Below are 23,984 nucleotides of genomic sequence, written 5' to 3'. Positions count from 1 at the left end.
AATTTTTCTTCCGAGTATCTTGGTTCTCCTCATGCGCTTTCCTGCATTTGATATATATTGTCTCATTTTCTTTGTAAAATCCATATTACTTTTGGACAGCTTCCAAATCACTACAACGGTGTTTCAGTAAGAAAATATCTTAAGAGTGTGGATATTGCTATTATCAATGGACACAGAGTAATAAATCTCAAATAAGAACCCGATATGACTGGTACTGAGCTGCTGGAAAAGTAGTAAGCCTTTGTATAAATAGGGTTTTTTGATTTCTGATTACATAGCGCACACAGTTGAAGGATAATGTTGTTATTACAACAAAGGTAAATGCTGCAGTATCTCATTCCCGTGAGCTGCAACATATGTTATTTTGTGGATTTTTTTTTTAAATATTTATCTATTCTTCTGGTGAACAATAACAAATGGCAATTCAATGATTTTTATTAGGTACTGTAATAGAATTAAATTAGTACGGATTCCAAGAAAGCAAATCTCTGGATATTGTCAGGATTTCTTTGTGCTTTGACATTTCATTCATGGCAATAAAAAGGAATATTTTAAAATACTTCCTTTTCACTATGCAATACATAGAAATATAATAACATACTTGAATTTTAATTTTTGCTCTGTGGAGAATTTCAAGTGTTTAGAAACGTTTCATTCACTTTCTTTGTGTGCGTCTGGCGAACTTCAGAGTGTTTGGAAAACAGCTGCCAGTTGCCTGGGTTCTATGATAATGAGGAGACCACAAACTTGGTTGTCCTTTGCTTTGCTCTTCGCAGTCCCCTTGTTAAAAGCCAGAAGCACACGGAACCTGGGAGCTCTGGCTCCTTCAAGGCACTTGGACACTGTCAGAATGTTCTAGGACGTAGATATGGGCATGATGAAATCCAATGGAGGTATGTACTCTAATGGAACAGCATTCTGTGAAAAATTCTCTTTTTGCATATACTATAAATCTATGGGTAACTATGCTCTTTTTACCAAATGTTATCAAATATACACTTGCATTTCAAATAAGAATGCTCCCATTTTGCCATATATAGATAAATAACATACGTCATCAGAAACTCATAAATCCCATTAAACAAGCTCATGCATCTGTTCAGAACAACGCTATAAGACATGATCCTTAAATGATCATTTTTTCATCATTACTGTCATACATGTTTTAGATAAACAATATTTACAGACTGTGCTGGTGATCTATCTGTTTCAGCTAAGCATATCATTGCATTTGAGTCTTTGGAATCCGCATCTTGCTGACTAATTAGAAAACTACTAATAGTTTTACAAAATTCGAGTATTTTAAAAAATCTGAAGGTGGAACATAAGTGTTGTAGGAAAACCATGAAATGAAAAGGATATTTAGTTAAAGGCACATTCAATAAAAGGAAATTCTGAAGAACAGAATCATTTCTGTAAAGTAAATCCAAAGTCTTAAAAGACTCCTCTAGAGGAATCAATGTTTTTGTGCATAATTATTCCATGACATAGATGAATTACTAACTTTGTACAGCATGGGGACAATAAAAAGTACTAGATGGGAACTGTGGATCTGATTTAATAGTATATTTTGTTAGTAATGCTAGATACTACTCAAGATTTTTCAGATAATCTAGTGGTCAAACGCCTAAATGTTGCTGTTGTGAACATTATTAGGTATTTTAATGCTTCTTCTCGTTACCTATCTACACCACCAGTAATTTAGGTACCTTTTAAAAAATCTGATTGCACTGAAAAATTGCACTAGAAAAGTAGAAGTACCACCAAGGAAGTGCAATAAAACACATGGAACAGCTTTACTTCTGTGAAACTTTTCTGTCATCCAGAGAAAGTGCTGAAGGGTGTGGTCAGGCAGTAAATTACAGGCAAACTGCAGGGGATAGATACAAAGGGAGCAAAGACCCTTTAGCTTTTCCAATACACAACTGAATTTCTGCCCAGAATGCCTCCTGTGAAAGAAAATACTTCATTAGGAATTCTAGTCTCTGCCTTCATGTAAGGGAAATTAATGGGAATTTTGTCTTACTAAGAAATGCTGAACAAGTCTCTTCATTAAGATCTAATTCATAGCTCCTGAATAGAATTATAAAAGAACACGAGGAGTATGATTAGATACACAGATGCAAGAAAACAGAGAAGAGAATACAAGTTGCTCCAAATTTAGCCTACTGTGTCATGAATTTGCAGATCATCTGAAATGAAACCCGACTGATATGAGTACCTAATGAACTGTATGAGACAGTCAGCGACAAAGAAACAGAATCTCAAAACTCTTAAAAAAATAAAGTTTTAAATATTTCTTTTTAGGAGCACTAGGGTGCTGTTTTAAGAGCACATTCTTAATTTGCACAGTACTTAAATCTGATTTGGTTCATATTATTCATGGTTTTGTAAAGAAAATGTTTGGAAGTCTAAGAATTAAACTTTTATCCCTTAAGTGTTAGGGCCACCAGCAAATTTTTGGGGTTTTTTGCAAGAGTTCCAATATTTAAGTTTTATTTACACCTATAAAGAGTGAAATATTTTCAGTATTTTTGGTTTACTCATGTTGGAATGGTAACCTTGCAGGAGCCAAGCTGGTCATTTGGTCCTCCTGAGAAAGAGCTGATCACTCTGAAAAACAGACGCCTGGTAGGTACTCTCAATGCGCAGTCATTTTTGTTTCGCTGACACAAGGACAGTCAGACAACAACGCAATTCATGGTTCCTATCCTAATAGCTATGTGACCACCACTTCTGGCTTCATTGTTGCAAAAAAAGAGGAGAGTGGAGAGGAGAAAAAAGGGAATGTTACAATTAAAACTTTAAAGAAGGAATTACAGAAAACACAGAATGCAGCAACTTCAGTTAGATGGGGGAAAAATTACAATGCCCCTGTAACACAGCTTTATACATTTCCAAATTTTATTCAGCTCATGTGCAGCTGGTTTTAGAATAATCCTGTTGACATTAAGTTTTACCAGTACTAGCATTGTTCCTACTTTGAAGGTTCCTTTTGCAAAGCCAATACCTATCCCTGTAGGTCACAAATGTAGGTCACTACAGTCAAGCCTCATATGGAAAAGGGCTTTTCTAGTCATCTGGGTATCCTGTTATGGGTAGGTATACAGGATACAACCCAGATAATTCTTTAAGCTGTGGCCCACCCGACACTGAAAAGCAAATGTTGTCCAATTATGGCCACGTTCCAGAGAAACTATTTCTAGTTAAGTATCAAGAGACCCGGAGTAATCCCACTCCTTTTATATAGGCTGTTAACTTGAAAACATTCAGGAAGAATTTTTCTATGCAAAGTTCCCAAAATTGATTCCTAAATGCTGACAAGTCTTTATGCAACTGTGTGAAATGGCACACATGAATGATTCAAAGTGTTCAAAACGAGCAGTGTGCAGTAGGCACAGAGAACTTTAAAAAAAAACATTTTTTTTTTTTTTTTTTCTTTTAGGTCTTCAAAAACAGACTGAGAAATTTAGGATTAGGCATGCAAACTTTGATAGCAGCATTTATTGTTTTCATCATATAAGAAGGCAACAAGAATAGATCCTAGTAGCCCAGACTTCATTCTGGAAGAGAAGGCCTAGATACCACTGACCAAAAAATACCCTTCTTTCACACTACGGAGTTTCTGATCAGAATTGTAATAAGCATGCTATGCAAATTTCAATGAAATAAATGAGACTTAGAAATGCTCAGATGACCCTATCACTGTGAAAAACTTGAAGCAGATAAATAAAAGTAGCCAAGAATCTAAAGATCCATCTGTTATTCTCTCACACACTAGCAAAGAATCCATCAAAGCATGACTATTTCCAGCCTCAGAAACTTCACAGAGCTGACTGGACATCAGCCTGCCAACCCAACCCTCTCCCAGTACAAGAGTTCATCCATGCATCCCCCTACTACCAGTGCTAATGCACTTCCTCCGGGAAGCGTTTGGTCTCGTGTCGTTTGAGACGCAAGAGTGTGTTATGAAAATGTTGTGAATCTTCAATTTACATTTAAGACTAAACAACAAACTACCAACTTGGTTTTCTTTTGTTTGTATTAAACTTATAGCTCCCCAGGTTTGTACAGATTGCATACGACATGCAGTAATTGTTAATATCTTTTAATTATGATGATACTGTTACATTTTTTAGCTTTTGAGCACTAAACAGATAAAGATTTCTCCTAATGTGTCATTCTAGATGACCTCTTATTAACAACAGTCCAGCTTGAATCAAGAGTCTTACTGCAATGACTGAATAAACTACCGATTCCTTTGCTTTATTTCTGATACTGTGTTTATTCGGGGGTCATGACATCTTTTACTTTTTTGTTTTCTTTCACAAGAACAAAGTCGTAGTCGCCAAGCGGTAGACTAAAATTTCACATTCACCATATTCTGCTCTGAAACACCTGTGCAAAGTTACTTTTGGATTAAAAATGCCTGCAGAACATTGGGGGGGTTTGTGTGTTGCTAAATGTGTCCTGAATACACAAGTAGTTATAAAAATTAGTCACTACTTTTTAAAGGAGACAATACACTGTTGTAAATGTTCAAAATAGCATAAACATTTTTTTTTCCAAAATAGTCAGTGGACTCTCCTCAGAGTAAATCGTCATAGATTGTTTTACTGTGAAGCTTAAAATCACAAAGTATTTATTTTCTTCAAAAAAGACAAGATTCTCTCTCCACCCCATCTCTTACCCATCGTCAGCCAAAAAGAATTAAAATTTTCAACGTTTATTAAAATTTAAAATGCATAATGGCAATAAATGTCAGTTTTATCGTTTTGTTTCTATGTAAGAAGTCCAATTAGTGTTCGGAAGTTTTGCTCAAAGAAAATGTATCAATCTGGATTTTGAGATATATATGATTCAGAAACTTTTAAAATCATTTTTTTCTTATAAAATTCAATTTAATGTAGAGTAAGGTGCTTCTTAGAGATATATAATATACGAAGCGACACCTGAGCAAAGCTAATTTACTGTTAAAAATATAGAAAGGTTGGGAAAGGCCTACACTAAGTCTTTGAAGCCAACAGAAGTCCAGGTCATTTTGTTCTGTAAGGTTGTTCACAAAAGTATCAAAATTCTTGAAAGACAAAAGGCTGAAATAAATCTAGGCAGAAAACCAGTAATCTGAATGAATATCATGTCTGACAAAGAGAAGGAGTTGGAGACTGAAAGTCAGTGGATCTGAAGAGAGATATCAGAAATGGGGCCTACCTGATAGACAAGACCATGAAGGACTGGCATCACCATCCCTTTTAGAACCCAAGACTTAATACAGATGCCCGAGGGAAAAGGAAGAAATAAAGAGCAACCTTTATCGTAAAACTACGCACTCACCTCTCCTGGCTCTAACTTCTCCGTTGTCCCCAGAACCTGCTTTGTCACCCCTGGCTGCACAACCCTGACCCTGAATGGGAATAGTGTATACGGGCACAGGGAGTCAGAGAACGGATCCTGTTGCCCTGACACTACCGCCACTTCCAACTGGGTTGGACAGCCCTTACGACAACGGACTTCAGCTTTCTCTCCTCTGTTCATCTGGTTCCTTCTCCAGCTTACTTCCCCTTTTTTTTCCTGTTTTTCCTTCTTTTGTCCTTCCCTTTCCTCTTTTACCTTTTGTCAAAAAAATCTTCTATCTGGAAGTGTGGCCCTGTAATTTGCAAGGAATAAGAAGGTAGTCGATAAAGCGTCTTCAGCAACACAGCGCTGGTGTAGGTTGGCTTGGTCAACAACGCAGTTGAGAGGATCAGCTATATGCACGTGCGGGTAATGTATCTACTTGATCCAGTGACTTATGGTGGAACCATTTTTAGCTTTACTCTGATCCTGTGTTTTGGTTTTATATTCTATCATAGTATTTTATCAAACTCTTACTATTCTTCTTTGCTTATTTTATCTATTACAAAAGTTGACTAAAAATGGTAATAGTCATCAGATAAAGCAGGCAGTCTCTTCAGGTAGTATCTGAACAGAAAATCCAGAGCCCATTTCCTGGGAGTCAATGCAGTTTACAACCAGAGGATACCGACTGCATAAAGTCATGTTTGAGTTCAGAAAACCGAATCGAAGAAAAACAAAAAAAAAGCCTGAAAGCTGACAGTAACAGGCTGATACACATTGAAACAGCAAAGATACAAAAAAATTAAATAAAAATATATTCTATGCCAACATTCTTAAACAGCTGAATTATATAAGCTCTATTCTTAAGCTATACAAGTGTTAAAAAAAATAACTACTGCAATTTTCTTTAAATGTTGCAAGTTCTTTTGTTTGTGATTTTAAATACTGTGTTTTCTTCAAGCTGTGAACTACAGCTTTACTATTGTTCCCCTAAAGTCAAGGGAAATTGCACCTCAGTAAGAACAACAAAAATGTCTTTGAAAGAAACTATGGCACAAATTTATAAATATTCCACTACTATTGGGTTTAATAGTGATGGATGAAAATTTTGCAGCAGCCTGTTTTTCATCAGAACCTGCTGTTTCTTTGACTTAAAACTGTCAATAGAAAAATGGAGAAAATACAAAGATAAATTGCATTAAAATCGGTTTGTAAAATGTGCGACTAGATAATAGATTTCTTATTTTACAGAAAAAGATTATTAATTGTTGAGATATTATCTTTCTGTTCTTTTAAAAACTAAATGCAGTCATGCTAAATGCTTTCAATTTTTAAGAAGAAAGGAAAAACGGCAAAAAGTTAAAAAATGGGTTTGAAATGTCTGACTTTTCTCACATAGCTGGGCAAGAAACTTTTCAGATTATCAGAAATTTTTAGGAAAGGAAAAAAAAAATCCTTCTTTCAGCCTATTCTAATATTATTTCAGAGAGATGCTTTTCCAAAGTAATGGGATTGTAATTGGTCAAAGTATTTTCCCTTCAGCTCAAACTAGGGATTTTATTGGAAACATAGAAACTTGTACACCCATATACGAGAATAATACTCACCTTATCCATCTGCTAACACAAATAAAACTTGAAGTACACGGAAAAGATAGTTAAGACCTCTCCTGGGTGAAATAACCTGGGGGTATGTGCTTGCCTAGCTTGATGAAGTTTCTCTCCACAGCAGGATGTAATAAAAGGAAGTTAGGTTTATTCACAATGAGTATTGAATATCTGCATTATGACAGAAGATCAATCGTTCAAATCCCCCTACTTTATCTGTGGAAAATAGAGCGCTATAAAGGGATATTCCATTCACTGTTGTCTAGAGCTGTCCTAAGACACAGCTGTCAACCGTCAGGTCAGAATTTAGGCAGAGTAATGCAAAACTAAAGGTTTTCAGTGACATTGCCAAATAACTCAGGGATGTGTTCAATTTGAAATCTCACATCTCATCACCTGCAGCACTGTATGCTCTTAATCCGTTGTGAATAAAGCAGCCCTCTAGTATATTTTTGCTTGTAGAAAAAGTAGTCTGCTTGATTTCATCTGAAAGTCCCTTCGACAGGAGAAAATATGAAGATGTATTGCGTGAAAATGGTGTAAGCATTTAATAATCAGCTAACAGAAAGCCTGTGGTGTGAAGCCACCAGGTCTTATTACAAGTTTGCAAAGGAAAAACTTGCAATAGGCTGCTTCCTTCCCCTCCGCTACCTCCAAAATTTAGACCAAATGACACTTCAGCAGAGTGTAAGGCATGGTGCTGTCTTCTGCCATTTTACATATTGGGTGATTTGTACGAACACCTAGCTTCGGCTTACGGAGGCATACTCAGTGCCTGGGCAATTACTCTGCTGGTTTGCTTCTAAACCCAACACTGTATACAATTAATACTTGCAATGAATTATGTAACAGCTAATAATGACAAACACCCCCCTCTGAAGCTGCTACATGTATTCTTAGTCCTAAATTTACCCAAGCCCTTTGTTGAGTTTTGACTGGGGCGCCTGCAAGACTGAGTCTGAAATTTATCATATATCCTGAACCTGGCATTTCCAAAAATTATCTCAAATTTCGGTGCCTCTACCATCACACATCCGTATTTTAGAAAGAATGATACAGATACTGAGGGGTGCTGGGTATTCCCAGCAAAACAGTTGACTATGTGAATAGCTCAACTGAAATCACTCAAACATTTTTCCACAGGTAAGAACTGCCAAACAATTCATTCTTACTCCCAAGAAGCCACATATTCATTATCTAAGTACATAAAAGGTACTGTGCATTTCTGCTGTCATCCAAAATTGGGAGAGCAGTCCTGAATGTTCCCTATGTTTTTCACACTGTACTCACGAACAATCAGACAAGGAAGGACCGGAATCGGGAAACTACAGATGTTGAAAGCAATGAGAGAGCAGTCATGGGAGAGACTTTTGCAGACAAGAACTGATGATGGAGGGGAAAGAAAAATTAGGTCAGCGAGAGAAAGGTTGCAACGATAAACAGCTGAAAGACAGAGTTGAACTAGGTTCCTTTTGACTCTCCCAGTACAGCAGTCAATAAAAGGGCGGTACTGAAGGTGTTTATTAAAACTGTTGCCTCGGTTTAACAACCATTTACTGTAAGACATCAATAAGCTAAAGGAATGTTAAGTCATGACTCACCAGTAACGCAAGAGAGTTCAGCTGAGTTTATGACTGTAAATCCCTGCTACCTGTTTCCCTTTTAGTATGGGCTGCAGCTCAAAAGGCTGTTCTAGGATCACACTAGGGCCAACATCCTCTCCCACAAACAATTACAAAACCACTCTCCCATCTTAAAGAAAATGAGCAACTACCTTCTCTGACCGGTACGTGTTTATGGAAAGTTTGCGTCTCTCTAATGTTTCACTACCGCTTAACAAAATACCCTGGGTCTGATATTCTTTTTTTTTTTTTTTTTTTTTTAAGTGAAAGGTCTAATCCAAAGTTCATAGAAACCAAAAGATATTTCCTACTGATGTGGCTAAGCTTAAGCAGAGGAACTCATCCGCTGCTAAACAAAGTGAATCACTACACAAGCGGCATCACCAAGCTTGCATATAGGCTTGGTACATAAATTCCAGCTGTTGCTAAACAATTAATTATTTTTTTTTAGGTAAGGAAATTATTGTCCCTCTAAGGATGTCTTTATAGCTGTGGTTTTAGAAAGCCAGTTTCTCAAGTTCTTCAATTTACTTGAAGCGAAAAGGACAATTAAATACGTATGGTCTACGAGAAAAAAAGCGATAAAGAACATGACCGTATTGAAAGAATTAAACTCCAATTACCGCGCCGATCTGGAAATGAAAAGATAGAAACATTACTATGCAGGAAAGTTTCTTCTGAGGATTTGTGGGATCCCATCCCATATGAAGTTATTTATTATTTTTTAACAATAATCAGTATCAAACTATGAAATCCTGACTGGTAACATCTGATGAATATACAGAATTAAGAAGGTACAAAAATTTACTTCTTTTTCTCCATTTTCAAATTACTTACATGCTTTTTAAAATTTGTTCAGAGTTCTTCATTATTTAAAGATATGATTTTAAATTACAAAGTTGCCAAGCACTTTTACGAAGAGGTTGGGTTTCTAAATTTCTAGATGGTATAGGAATGACTTAGCTGTTTATTTAGAAACAGCTCAGAATAAGTACATGGTATAGGTATATACGTACAGATTTATGGGCCATGTGCCGTAACTTTATGTTCTTCTTAATGAATGTAGATCTCAGAATTGAATTTGCAGTGAAAATACACTCAAAGACTACCTCCAAATTTGAATGTGAGTTTTCAATCTTTGCTTACGATTGCCATTTCAGCTTACACCTTGTCAGTAACGTTATTTAACTGAACATTTGCCAAATGTTAAAACAGAGTTTCAAATGTAATTGATATGCGTAAACATATGAACATATTTAAGGAAATGTTTTCACACAGTATTTACCCAGTTACACTGTGAATTTCTAAAGGATACACAAATTCTAAATGTCCCATAAATTCTTAATCTTTAAAATGTTCATAAATTTATTTTTCACATTTGTAGATACATTTTACTAATATCAAATGCACTATAAAAAAGAAAGGATACTATAGAGGCTTTAATCATCTCTGATGTGTAATGATATTCCTAAAACACCAAAACTATTGTTGTTTAAAGGATTTTCCTTCACCTTAATCTGCCCCAAGTACAAACAGGCACTTATTAAGTGATCCCTGTACATCATCTTTATTCAGTAAGCAATTCATGAAGCCTTCTAAAGATCCAGATGAAGCCATACTCAAAAGTAATTATAGTAACATAACAACTTGAGCTATATTCAAGAGAAAAATATCCATTGCTTTGCTGTGCAGCTCAGAACAATACGAGAAGTGCTCCAGCATCATGGAGCTTAAAACATTTCTAATAAAAAGGACTGCATCTGAATAGCGCTAATATTTTACCATACACATTGCGCAGGACACTTTTCCTGCCATTTCACAGAATCACGGAGTGACAGGGGTTGGAAGGGACCCCTGGGGATGATGTAGTCCCACCCCCCCACCAGAGCAGGGTCACCTACAGCAGATTGCACAGGAATGTGTCCAGGCGAGTTTTGAATATCTGCAGAGAAGGAGACTCCACAGCCTCTCTGGGCAACTCATTCCAGTGCTCTGCCACCCTCAAAGTGAAGAAATCCCTCCTCATGTTTAGATGGAACTTCCTATGACCAAGTCTGTGCCCGTCACCTCTCGTCCTGTCACTGGGCACTACTGAAAAAAGACTGGCCCCGTCCTCCTGGCAACCACCCCTGAAGTATTTATCAGCATTAATAAGATCCCGCTCAGTCTTCTCTTCTCCAGACTCAAAAGCCCCAAGTCCCTCAGCCTTTCCTCACAAGAAAGATGTTCCAGTCCCCTAATCATCTTTGTAGCCCTTTGCTGTACCCTCTCCAGCAGCTCTCCATCCTTCTTGAACCGGGGAGCCCAGAACTGGACACAGTACTCCAGATGCTTATTAATTTGTGAATTAATAACTTCTTGTGTCAGCCTAAGAAATGCTTAGACTGAAAGAAGAGGAGCAAGGAATCCAATCTCCGACAGCTCACATGACGTCTGACACCATTACAACCGAAGCCATTGAATCTAGAGGGTTGCTTAGTCAAGCCAAGAATTTGTTGCCTTTTAGTATAAAGCACTGGTATGTGAAACAGACCCAAAAGATCGTCTGACTGCCTGTCTCCCTACGGACCATTAGCAGTTACGAGAACTGTTGGACTAGACAAACACCAGTGGGACACTGTAGGTACCTTCGTCTCGTTCTCCAGTTAGATGTGCCTTCAGGAGAGGCTGGAGAGAAAGGTAAGTATGCCCACCTGGGATGGGGATACCATCAGGGGAGTTGAAGGTAAGGGCGACGTGACCCTTACTGGCCACCAGAGAAGGACCCTATCACGTCACCCTTACAGGATGGAAAAACCTGAACATTTTCCCTGTTTAGAGGATTTGGGGAAAGTTGGCATCACAGTGATCTCATTCTCCAAAGCTATTCTCAAAAAGCTGGGACTCCAGCTTTAAACCAGGACTTTGTGTAGAAACTCAACTCAGTATAGGGATATACTGCACATAACTCCCAAGGCTCATTTTTACCTTATAAGAGCATTACCATGAATAGTTACATTTGGTTATTTCCCATCAGCAATGCAGACCCTTTAATATATGCCATTTCATATCAGAGAACACTAACATTACCTTTGGCAGAGAGGAAACAAGTGTTTACTCATAGTGAGACTCCATTTGCCATTTTGCTTAAAATAAAAATACAAAACTCATCATTTTCACCTAAACTTTAGGGAAAGAGCAGAATAAATTGAACAGAGCCGGGAAGTAACTGCATCCTTAATATATGTTTTATTCCAGACATGCAGTAAAACAAGTACCAGTGAGGCCCTTTTCAGGCCCCAAATCAATGGCACAGAAGCAAGACCTATAGTTTGAAATCTGCCAAAGTTTTTTGTTTCATGAGAAAAAAAAAACTGATTTCTCTAGCGACTAAGTCATCACGGACAAATGGATCAATCACCACCTACAGGAATGCATGAAAATAATGCTGGGCAAAACCAACCCGAGCGTTTGTTCAGGCAAAAAACATTAAAGATGCGACTCTTGTGATTAGATTGAAGCTTTTGGTTGTATTTACCTGAATGCTACCATCCTTGCTTTCGGAAAAAGCATAGTCTAACTTTACTCCTGTTTTCTACTCTTTCAGACGTTTATGGATCCCAAGGATACTTCTTAAATCTCCATCCTCCTATTAACTGATTACAGACCACTCTACGGATGACCCTTTCTGCGAGGTGCGTGGGCAATTACCGGAAAACCTATGAGAAAACGTTAGTCTGCTCTTTTCCACAAGAGACGAGCCAGACCTGGCTTTAATAAACCTTAATCAAAATCTGCAAGATTTTATCATGTTTGGCCATACATTCTGTTTATTTAGCAGGGATGAGTTTTTCTCCAATCCACAGAAAAAGGTCATAAAAGAGCTTTTTTAAATGAACCAGCTACATACATCCTTCTAAAGGAAATGCTGAATGATTAAACAGATGTTCAGGTGTAATTGAAAACTGCCTGAGAATACAGTTGAACAAGCTGGTGGGGCATGTGTTCGTACAAAATATACTTGTTTTTTCTCTGACTGATTATACATTCATTGCCAGCTAACAAATGAACCTGTAAAGAATATACACGGTCGGTGCAGTTCTCAAAGCCGTGGTGCTTGAGAGTATCTACCAGCAACCTCATTACAACTAGAAATGGAAAAATAATGGACTTTTCAGTTTGCTGCCAGTTTCAAAAAGTTGAGAGAAAAAAAATCATATTGCATCAGATGAAGGAAAAGGTAAAGAATGAAACATAAAGATATGTTCTTAAGACTTTTTTTACCACAAACTCATTTTATGTCAAATCTTTCTGAAATACTCCATTTGGAAAAGAAGAGTTAAAATTAAACAATAGAATTAAGTTTTTTAACGCACTACACAAATGCTAAATCTTTTTTTTTTTAATATCTCTTTAAAATGCAGGAAATAGATGTTTTAAAATTTAAGTAGTCCCTACTACCAAAACAGACCCAATATTTGTTACTGTTAATAACCAAAGGTAATAAATGTGCTGAAGCCTCTTCTCACTTATTTTCATTTCAAAATATATAAGCATGTATGCAGGAACAATCACAACCATCTCTTTCTGGAGAGGGGATGGAGGAAAACAATCTGTACTGAGAATGCTTATAAAGAAAGATGGCATTTTTGGTCTTAAATTGCAAAACTCTACTGTTTAATGACTACCATGACCTGAGAATATATGGAGGATAAAAGGTATCCATTTTAATGACCTTTAAGGAAAAAAAAAATAAAATCTCCTGCAGGTCAAAAAGCTAGAAAGTATGCTAACAGACACGTTCAAGGAACGTGTGGACATGGCATTGCGGGACATGGTTTAGTGGGCATGGTGGGGTTGGGTTGGTGGCTGGACTTGATCTTACAGGTCTTTTCCAACCTTAGTGATTCTGTGAAATAGAGCACATACTCAAACAGATCTTTAAAAGTCTGCAAAGAAAAAGTTCAACAGTTCATTTCCCTCGCTCTCCATAGTTTAGATGGGAGTATTCAGCCATGTACCTTTAATCTCAGAGAGAGAACATCAAGCTATGTTTGTAGCTGCTGAGCTGTGAAGATGATGGCTAAAAATCAAACACATAGACCTAAATAGATATAGAACTACCCAGTATAAAAAGATTGAAATTTAAGAGAAAAGGGGAAAAAAGGTTGGATGTTTAGCAGAACTCCTAACTGTCCCACCCAGTGTCAAAAGGAAAGCTACTCAGAGTTCACAGGGACCTCTGCTAAATGATTGTTTCAGTTCTGTGGTTTGTCCCCACGTAAAAATCTCCGTATATTCAAAGCACTGTTACTTACAGCGCTTTAATAAAATTGCTAGAAATATGATAATGGGATTTCACAAAACATACACTTCAATATGGTTCTTCCTTTCTGCCAGTTCGTATTTTTACGCAGTTCCACCACTTAGATGGTCAGAAAAGTCTGGCCAGACAACTTAGTGGCATGTTTATTGTAAGTAATAAAATATTATAAGAAAAGGCAAGGAATCGTTGATGCAGATTACTGGACTACATCAGTATCTTCACCATTTAGGTGAATATTCACATAGGTACCAAAAGTGCAATAGCAGAAAGATGCATGCATATATTTATATACATATAGAGCTGTATTTTATTCAGCACAGGGTGTTCCAATAGCAATCATGACACTTCCAGGGGCTTTGGCTTATATATATATATTTTTTTTTTTAAATGCTATGTTGGTGAAACAAAATGTCCAGGGAATACTATTGAATCTGGCCAAGTGAAACAATCAGATTCCACAAAAGGGAGGTAACAGTGACTTTCTCGTCCACCTTAAATAGTCCCTTTGATATTTGGATGCGATAGATGATTCTGGGGAGGATGGAAGTCTCTCATTAAGTATGTATGGCAATCGTGCGAGACGGCACATGAGAGATGGATAGTTAGTCAGTGCCAATAGCATGAAACCAAGCAAAGGAGATTTCAAATAAGTATCACAGAAAATTTCCTAAGAATAAGTATAGCTGAACGTGGAATTAACTGCCAAAGGAAACAACGGCTTAAGTCAAAGTCACTGCAGGCAGACAGGATTACCTACACCAACGATTACCCAAAAGATCTGTTCAGCCCATAGATTTTAGCACTTCAATACTTCCTAATCTGTTCTTGCAAACATTCGCTTGGCTCATCCCTTAACAGCGTCTCCAAACCTTATTTTTGTTCTTGTAACGTGTTTACATGACCAAGGTTTTGTTCACTTTACTACCTGGAGCGTAAATGTTCTCCATACAAACATTCATTATTTCATAAAACCCTAAGGACTGGGGTTACTATTTTTCCTTCTTTTCCCTCCCTCCCTAAAAAAAAAAATCAGTCACCCACCAGGAAACTGAAAGAGTAACATTTGACATAGCACAATACAAGTAGTATAGCTAATAACTGAAACGAACAGATCCGCAAACACAGCTCAGGTGCCGTTTGTTCAGTTCCCCTGCTTCCTAAGCGTTAGCAAACAGAGCTGGTCACCGAATGGAGACAGCTCAGTCTGCACCCATTCCCGGAGCTTTATCGTTGTTCCCGCTGCCTTGTGTATATCGAGTATTTGCATGACTTTCTGCTGCCTCCAAGTCATTTTTTTCAAGTATAAGCTACACTTCAGAAGTGAATCATTTGGAATTTGAAAATGCTTACCATCAGATGTACAACCGCGTCAAAAAGATTCAGACGTACCGTTTAGACGCAGAAAATCAACACAGCCATATGAAAAAAAAAAACCTCTGTGAACAAAGGTATCAATCAGTGCTTTCCACTCATAGGATTTCAGCACCCAGGCGGCCTCATACAGTTGTCTTGAAAAGCGTAGGCAAAAACTACCAATAGTATCGCTATTGCCATTTTTGTGGGCATTCATCTGGCACAGGATGGAGATTAAGGCAACTATTCATATGGCAATGATCCTGCAGGAGCTTATGATGATCTTCACGAATCAGTAGCAAAACGTACTATATCGTAGTTGTCGTAGCCTCCAGATGCCATGCCTTTGCTGCCTGTCTCAAAAATTCATCAGCATGGACATGATGGAAGATATATGTCACATGCCTTTGCTCTCTGTCTCCAAAAGAGCACGAATAAAAATCTGCCATCAGTTTTGACTGAACTGATTCGGTGGATATTTTGCCTTTGGTTATATTGCTTTCTTCTCTGTGACCTGCTTTTTGATAAATGATGTCACTGCAAGCGTAAAGACCCTATTCCCTTTTACACTGTATGAAACAGATTGTTTTTAAGTAAAAAGCTACAACTCCCATTGAATAAAAAAATGTTCTTCATGTTACATAATAGTCTATTTGTTGTTGTTTTCCAAGCTTGTTTTTCTCACGGAACTCCTCCATTAACATAGCCATTAAGCAAGTTATTTTCCCAATTTTAATATTGTTTTTAATAAGACATACTCAGTTTTGCGCTATGGAGAATGAAAATATTTTCTAAATCCGATGTCACCATTTATTCACAGATAAAAACACAAAGTTCATTCTGAACCTTGTTGTAGAGTGAGGCCCTAATTCTTTTCTGGCGACTTCTGTGAGCTCTTCTGTTAGAAGACAACCCCACAGATCTCATCTACGCAAAATACAAAGGTGCAGTTTGAAAGACAGCCCAGCTTTCAAACTTAAAACAAAGCAAAACTGAAAGAAGGTGATTTGGTAATGCTATGAACTTCTCCAGGGAACAGCTGTGAGCTCAAATCCCTCTCTGGAAATCACACCTCTTTTTTACCTTTAATTTGCTGGGCAAGGGAGAACATGGATTTCTCCTCTGGTACAAAAAAATTAAATGTGTAGCTTATGTGCATACCCAAACAAAATAGGAAGCAGAAAATATGGCAATTAATAACCTCACTTTTGAATAAGCAGTTCAACATGAGGAAGTATTTTTCTTAACACTCTGAGACTAACGACCAGGCTGCAGTAACGTGCAAGGAATGAGTTTTTGTACTCACTAAGTGTATGGCTTTGCAATTAAACCTTGCTTGCACAGTGAGAAAATATCCCATCTTTCTATCGGAAAATGTGCTGTCAAAAATATCTAAAGAAAAGAATGTATTCAATATGAATCTATAAACTTAAAGAAAAATTATGATCGGAATATATTAGGCAGCCTTTTTATTTAGATAATCTTTCAAAATTTGGGGCAGATTTGACTAGAAGCCTATGTTTTAATCAGGCTTTGAAAATTACTGATTATCTAAATGGCCAATTCCGTCACAATGACAGCAGGATTAATCTGCAAATCACACTGGTTAATGACAGTGCTTATATTTATATGCAAATACACGCACTTCTAATCATAAGGTTAAAAACTTTGCCTCTGCCAAAGCATGCCTCTACATGGAATGATGTAGCATTATATACCCAGCTCCAAACGACACCTTTGAAGACAAGTTGGGAATTTGTACACACTGCTCCCTTGTGCCGGTCGTCATACCAAAGGGCTGCCTTCCTCTCTCTTAACACAGTGTATTTTTAGGTTTTTTTCTCAACTGCTCTGCTGCTATCTACTGACAGCATTTTGGGGACAGCCCAATTCCTGCATGTAAAAGCCATGCTGCATTTTAGGAAGGGTTTTGAATGAAAAGTCCCTATACACATAAAAATGTGAAATATTATTATTAATGTTATATTAAAAAAAACCCCAACAAATATTGAAATCACTTCTACTACAAACAGACCAGCAATACTCTCTCAGTAAAATTACAACGTTACGTTTGGCCACCTCAGTTCTTCTGTGAAGACTCATTTTATCAGTACCTTCACAGTTCCAAACACTGTTTCCTTGGCAGACGCTTTTTATTCTCCTCCACAAGTCTGTCAAGGAAGCAACTTTTCATCAAATAACTGAAATCATTTTGCCAACAAGCTGTGTTTTAGTTTTTCCTCAAATGTACTTTAAGCCTCTAAAAGCATCCTGTCAGGTACCTACAGTATTTTGCCTATCCGTTTCATCAAAAAAAATACTACTTTTACCTGTAAATATTGCAGCAAAGATTATGGGGTTTATTGTTTGATTCTGCTACATTTTTTTCTGCTAGAGAGAGTTATATTTCACAGTAAACTAGATGTGGGTTTCTTGAATCAAACACCTGAATTTGCATTTGATGTACAAGTAAGGAGGTACACTTAAAAATAAGTATTTATCATGTTGCAAAATTAACCACGCTGTAGCGCGTGGTGTACTTAAAAGAGCCCGTAAAACATTTTAGCAGTATGATGGTCAACACATGTTTATTAGGAGCCAACTACTGAATAATCACAGTGGTACCTAAAACTCAAGAAGCTCCGCTTGTCTTTGAGGAAGAATCAACTTTAGAACGACGCACCGTTCCTCAGATAACCGATATGCTGTTGTCTTTTTACAAATGTACCTAACAGCCACGTGTGCCCTCAGCACAGCAGCACCAGCACCACAGCGAGTTTGGTTTGATTTCTCAACTAAGTTACTGCAGCTGCTGGGAAATTCTCTGTGGTTTAACGTACATTTTTAAAATAGGTCTTTAAATCATTGCATGGGAATAGGAAAAATAATACCAAAACTCTGTTTTTCATGGTTCTTATTGGTTCTAAATGAAAGTATACAGCCTTTTGACTACCTATCCAAATCAAACCAACAACTGAAATCACAAGGTGTTTTTCTTTTCTGCTAGTTAGGATGGCAAAGGGCTCCCACACGCCTTCAGTCACCCAGTGAAGTCAACGCATGAGACTTCCAGATGTGTGCTCCTCACCTTATTCTAACACCTGGTTATTAAAAGACAAATCTCAAATAGCTCCTTCCAGCTAAAATATCAACAAAGCCAGGATACTGCCTAAAAAAATGTACTTAGAAATACGACATCAGACACTTAATTTTCTGCAGGTTTGTAAACTTTCTTTAAGCGCTGCCTGGACTGAATTCAAGGAAAGGCATTTAGAAACTACCCTTGCTTTTCTTAAAACATAATCAGTTCCGCTCTTAGCTTCAGAAGCATTTGTACCATTTGTCATCCAGATTGCAAAAGAAATTCTGAAGTCATATTCAAATACTAAAGGAAAAATCTCTGAAAAACACGTCACATACTTAGACAATCTGAGCTACTCTGATAGAATTCTCATTTATTTGCTTTAACTTTATCTCTAGCACCAGGCAATGAATTATGTCCTGTTTCCCAGCTGTTCCCCTCAGGATCCAACATGACATTTGTCTGAATACTATCTTTTCCTCAACTGGCCTGTTCAAGCCTATAGAATAGTAAAAGTCCTCCGCAAAAGAAACCATGAAGATCAAAAGGAGCAACTTCAAAGCACTATCCCAAATTCCAATGTTGCATCTTCCAGAGAAGAACAAACTAGCAACTCAGAGTTACGGTTACAATAAATATTTCACGAAGCCCTGGGCAATATAATTAGCAATCCTGGAACATCTTAATCTATCTAAGCAAAAAGTACTTGAGATTCAGATTTAATCTGAGATCCAAACCCAGGTTTTATTTAGGGTGGGGGAAAAAAAAAAAAAGGATGATCATGGAAAAACTTACAGTAGGAGCAGCCGTAGACTTCAATTCTTAACCCAATTTGGCCCTCTCCATTCCAGTCCAAAGGAACTATCCGTACATAGCGAGCAATAACTGGATGCTGTAAATCATGCCGGACCACACTATCAGAGTTTGTATTTCCAGGAAATGCCTAAGGGAAAGAAGACAAAAAAGACAATCATTGCATTACATCTATCTCACGTGCTGTAAAAGTTCTGTTCTGAAGGAAAACATCAGGTAGTGAAGTCCTCTGAGTGTCTAGGTTACACTGAAGTTTGGTTTAAATGTTTCTTTGACAGTGACCAGATGAAGAGCTGATTTACACAGTTTCACAAGAATACCAAAACAGCAGCACCGAGACCTCTTCGTCTGCAGCAGATATTGTTGAAGTCACGGAAGAGCTGCTGCTAGGTACAAAAGTAATCCATTTTGCATCACTAATCTCCTACTCAGTTATTCACGTGTTAATAAAAGAGTCCAACCCAGAGTGGTTTTTCTGGGGAAGAAGACGCCCATCCTCTATCAGTAAGATGACACACACCAGCCATTTTCCTGTAAATGCGAACACCGAAATAACTTCCTTCCTACAACAGACAGGGATCCCTTCAATTTCTCAAATTTCTAAGAATTTAAACATCTTTTTTTACTTTTGAGGTATAACCCGCTGGAAAGTGAGTGTCCAGTTTCTTTCCTAACCATAGCTGTCACCCCCAGCACAGCCTATTTTTGCTGAATTAAACTTTGGAAGTCAGGAAAGGACACCAGAGCTCTCAAGGGAGTTTTGAAAATCAGCAAAATAAGTATCTAGCACGTGGTTTGTGACTTTGTACCTATTGGTAAAGTTTTTCATAGCGTCAAGCTTAAAAGTAAACAACACCTATTAGTTAACATAATAGACTATTTTTTGTCTTGTCAGTTTACGGACAATCCATTCATTCACTGATGGCGGATGTTAAAGACTATCATTCAGTCATTCTCAACATTTTCAGAGGAACTTTCACACCTCTTCATAGGCAACTTTCAATAGAAATAAGGGTCTTGTAACAGTGAACAGAGTAGTCATAAATGAACAGAGAAAAAGTGACCCATTACTAAAGAGCTTATGAAAATAAGTCATTTTTGTGCATCCTCATTAAAAAAAGACATTTTTGCTACAGAGAAAAAAATACTCAGTAGTAGTATCTACACAGTTGCCATCTGAATAAATCCATATAAAATCCTATAATAACTACCCATAAAGGAACGAAAACCAAAGAAAGAAACAACTGGGCTGTAAAGACCACTACTGCAAGCTATAGTCATCGAAGATTTGAGAGAGACACAATTTAAGTTGGCCCTTCGCATACAGATACAGCAATACCTAATTACATGCCCAGATACTACTTATTTCATAAGGCTATCTTAGATGAATAATTATTTTCCACAGTGCACAGTGGTTCTAGGTGGTGGTAAATGTAAGGAAGAGCGACAGGGTCCCTTCCTTGGTGGACTCCAAAAATTATGACAGATATTAATGGTTACATTCGCCTTAATTTTTCTGTTCTGCAGCTATTAACGCTCTAAATGAGGATGATGGCACTCCTCACTTCATAGCTGAGCTTGTAAGATACCTTAATTAATGTCTATGAAGCACTTACGTATTTCAGTGGTGTTTAATATTATTAAATTAAATTAACAGGTCTGTCTTCTGAGTTGAATAGAAGACAATAAACAACAAAGGAAAGCATACGCTGAATGAGGACAAAAAATCCTATTGAGCAGCTGCCTATTCTCTTAGTCTTGTTCTAGGAACCACAGAACTTCATCGAAGGAATAAAGAATTTGATCCTTTAAAAAAAGATATTTTAGTGAACGTTCAAGGTAATGCTCCATATTTCAAGAGCAATTTCTGCTTGGGCATGTCTTAATTTTGTGACGCTTGGCATCATCTTATCAAAACTCTCAACGTAGGTTTTTGCTGGTTGTTTTGTTTCAGGGTTTGTTTGTTTAATTTGCTAGAAGTATTAGTGGCAAAGGAAGCTGAATATAGGAGGGCATGCTATTTTCTATATAATTTGATTAAATGATTGATGAAAACTGATTCTCAAAACCAGAATGATCTTCTGTATCTCTCCAAACTCTGCACCCTGATTTGTGCTTTACCAGTCCTTTATCATAAAGACTTAGGGCCAAAACCAGAAAGTGTTTGATATTTAGAGGGTTTCTGTTGGTATATGATCCACTAACACTTGCTGTCAATAAAGAATAGGGCAGTCTGTCATTAGTTTTGCCGATTATTAAGATGCATTCCCTTTAGTCTCCAGTAGAACACTATCTTTTAAATACAGCCTTCATTTAGATAAATGCGGTACAGTAATACACGCTCTGTGGATAATGCAAACATCAGGCCAAAATCCATCATTGCAAGGCTGAAAAATCAATTTACAGGAGCTTGAGAATTATGTACTATTGCTGTAAAATCTCCTTTTCTGACCGAGAATTGTATGTGGACTCAGAAAGGCAGGTCCTCATTAACGATTGAGCTTATACGTTTTTCAAAACCACACGTTTGCTAAGCTTAACAAACAGTTTAATAATATTCAAAAGTATAATTTAGACCCACATCGCTAATAGGAGATCTTTTTTTAAACAGGGGGTGAATCTCTGGTTAGAAAAATACAGAAATGTACAATACGAAGCCCCCTTACAAATCAATTTTTTCAGAAAGAGGTTGAAATACCTGTATAAATGAAACATGCTTTTCAGATTATTAATCTCATGAACTCATTTAAGTATTATTGCCAGATGTGTCCTTTTCATGGGTAACGTGGTTTTTCTTTAACCCAAACTGGGAAAATGACCAAAATGGCCCACTGGACTGTAAAACCAACAGCACTGGCTCACCAGTCCAACACCAAAATCCTCTCTTCTACAAGTCATTCCTCGTCTTGTATTGGAAACCGACTTCTGTAAGCTGCTTTATCTTTCAGCTCCCATTGCAATGAAAAGGTCGGGAGTGTTGTAACAACCACTTTTCCCAAGGACAGTGCTCCAAAGGACAGCAAAGTAGTAAGAATGAAGAAAGGTAAGAAAATATACCCCCAAATCCTTTCCAAACACTGCTTTAAAATATACGTTGAATGGAGTTTTCCAAAGTACTAAGAGTTTTGCGACAGGCTTCCTTAAGAGCAGTATTTCACAGAATCACTAAGGTTGGAAAAGCCCTGTAGGATCATCAAGTCCAACCATCACCCCAACCCCACCATGCCCACAAAACCATGTCCCGCAGTGCCACGTCCACACGTTCCTTGAACACCTCCAGGGATGGGGACTCCACCACCTCCCTGGGCAGCCTCTTCCAATGCTTCACCACTCTCTCAGGAAAGACATTTTTCCCAATATCCAGCCTGAACCTCCCCTGGCGCAACTTGAGGCCGTTTCCTCTTGTCCTGTCGCTTGTCACTTGGGAGAAGAGACCAACACCCACCTCACCACAACCCCCTTTCAGGCAGTTGTAGAGAGCGATGAGGTCTCCCCTCAGCCTCCTCTTCTCCAGACTGAACAACCCCAGCTCCCTCAGCCGCTCCTCATCAGACTTGTGCTCCAGACCCCTCACCAGCTCCGTCGCCCTTCTCTGGACACGCTCCAGCACCTCAATGTCCTTCTTGGAGTGAGGGGCCCAAGTTCAGCTCCAAGTACTTTTCAAAAATTACTAGGGCAGGTTTATAGGACAGATAATATATTTTACTGGGCTAACTAATTAAGGTAAAAAAAAAAAAAGCTTTTTGCACAGGTGGTTTCTTCAGCAGAAGCAGCAGCAAAAAGAAGCTGTACGATGTTTGAAATTCACTTTGGCTTTATCAATACGCGTCAGCCGCACTGCTGTCCCTAGGGACACAGCAGAGACGTGCAGTATTATTTTCTTTGCATAAACAAAGAACCTGAGAAAAGTGAAGGTAAGTTTTTGTGAAATGTGGCAGAAAAGTTGGGGAAAGTTAAGATTCAGACTCAGTTTTGTTTCCTGTATTTACAGAGCGATTATATTCTAATCAATAATTACAAGTGTTAAAGCAAAATTATAAATTTATAACAGTAACGAAGTATAGCAGTAAAATAACATATAGCTTAACAGTATTATTTAAGTAAAACGGTCAAAAATGGGTTTAGATTCCTCTAAAAGGACAGTTTTGCAATACCATTCAGTACTCAGCTTCATGGATACAGCAAGTACATTACAAAATCTCATTTTGGGAAAATGCTTTGATCACCTTTTACAATAAAGGATTAAAAGGAAATTCTCAGCATTAAAAAAATTATCCCTGAAGTAAAGGAGGCTCAAGGCTGACGGAAAAGTTACGTTACTAAGCAAAGAAAAGTGGAAGTTTTCATACTTTAACCGAAGAGGAAAAGAATGAAAGAATGTTGGTCAGACACTCAACCAAAATGAAGAAAAAGACGTTTGCAATCTTTCAACTCTTAGTGAGGCAGAGGAAAAAAAACCTGCACTTCACCCCAAAGAATCATCACATATATACCAGAGAACGTAACTTGCTTAAGGGGAAAATTAATTCTTCACCTGTTGTAAATCAGATGAAGAATTCTCCATCCAAATTAATGATTTATTCAGAGACAAGTATTAAAATTACTTCAATGTGTGCTCTTGCTAGGGTGATGTAAAAACAGGGCAATGCATGGAATAGTAGGATGACATTTCTTTTCCAGTTAAAAGAGGAAGAACAACTAATTTTTTTTCATAACTTCTTTAATTACTAGTAATTTTTTTCAGTAATTTAATTATATACTTTCTATTGTACTTCTTGACAGTTATATTTTGCCATCGGCGTTTTAAGCAAAGGAGGGAATAATTTACGGGTCTGAATTTATGAAAAAAATCCAGGCTTCTAGCT

The 23,984-nt window shown here is 37.5% G+C and overlaps 1 protein-coding gene across 1 annotated transcript in view; it reads right to left on the bottom strand.

The window, feature by feature from the left end:
• CNTNAP2 (contactin associated protein 2) overlaps positions 1–23,984 on the bottom strand; it is a 1,162,694-nt gene that overhangs the window by 636,863 nt on the left and 501,847 nt on the right. The window contains exon 4 of the mRNA XM_059818416.1: positions 19,102–19,249. Coding sequence (XP_059674399.1) covers positions 19,102–19,249 — 148 coding nt within the window. The remainder of the gene's footprint in view (positions 1–19,101; positions 19,250–23,984) is intronic.

Source organism: Gavia stellata, chromosome 6 (genome assembly GCF_030936135.1).
Source record: "Gavia stellata isolate bGavSte3 chromosome 6, bGavSte3.hap2, whole genome shotgun sequence".
NCBI lineage: Eukaryota > Metazoa > Chordata > Aves > Gaviiformes > Gaviidae > Gavia > Gavia stellata.
The sequence above is the reverse complement of the archived record's forward strand: the minus strand, read 5'-3'. Positions and strand labels throughout refer to the sequence as shown.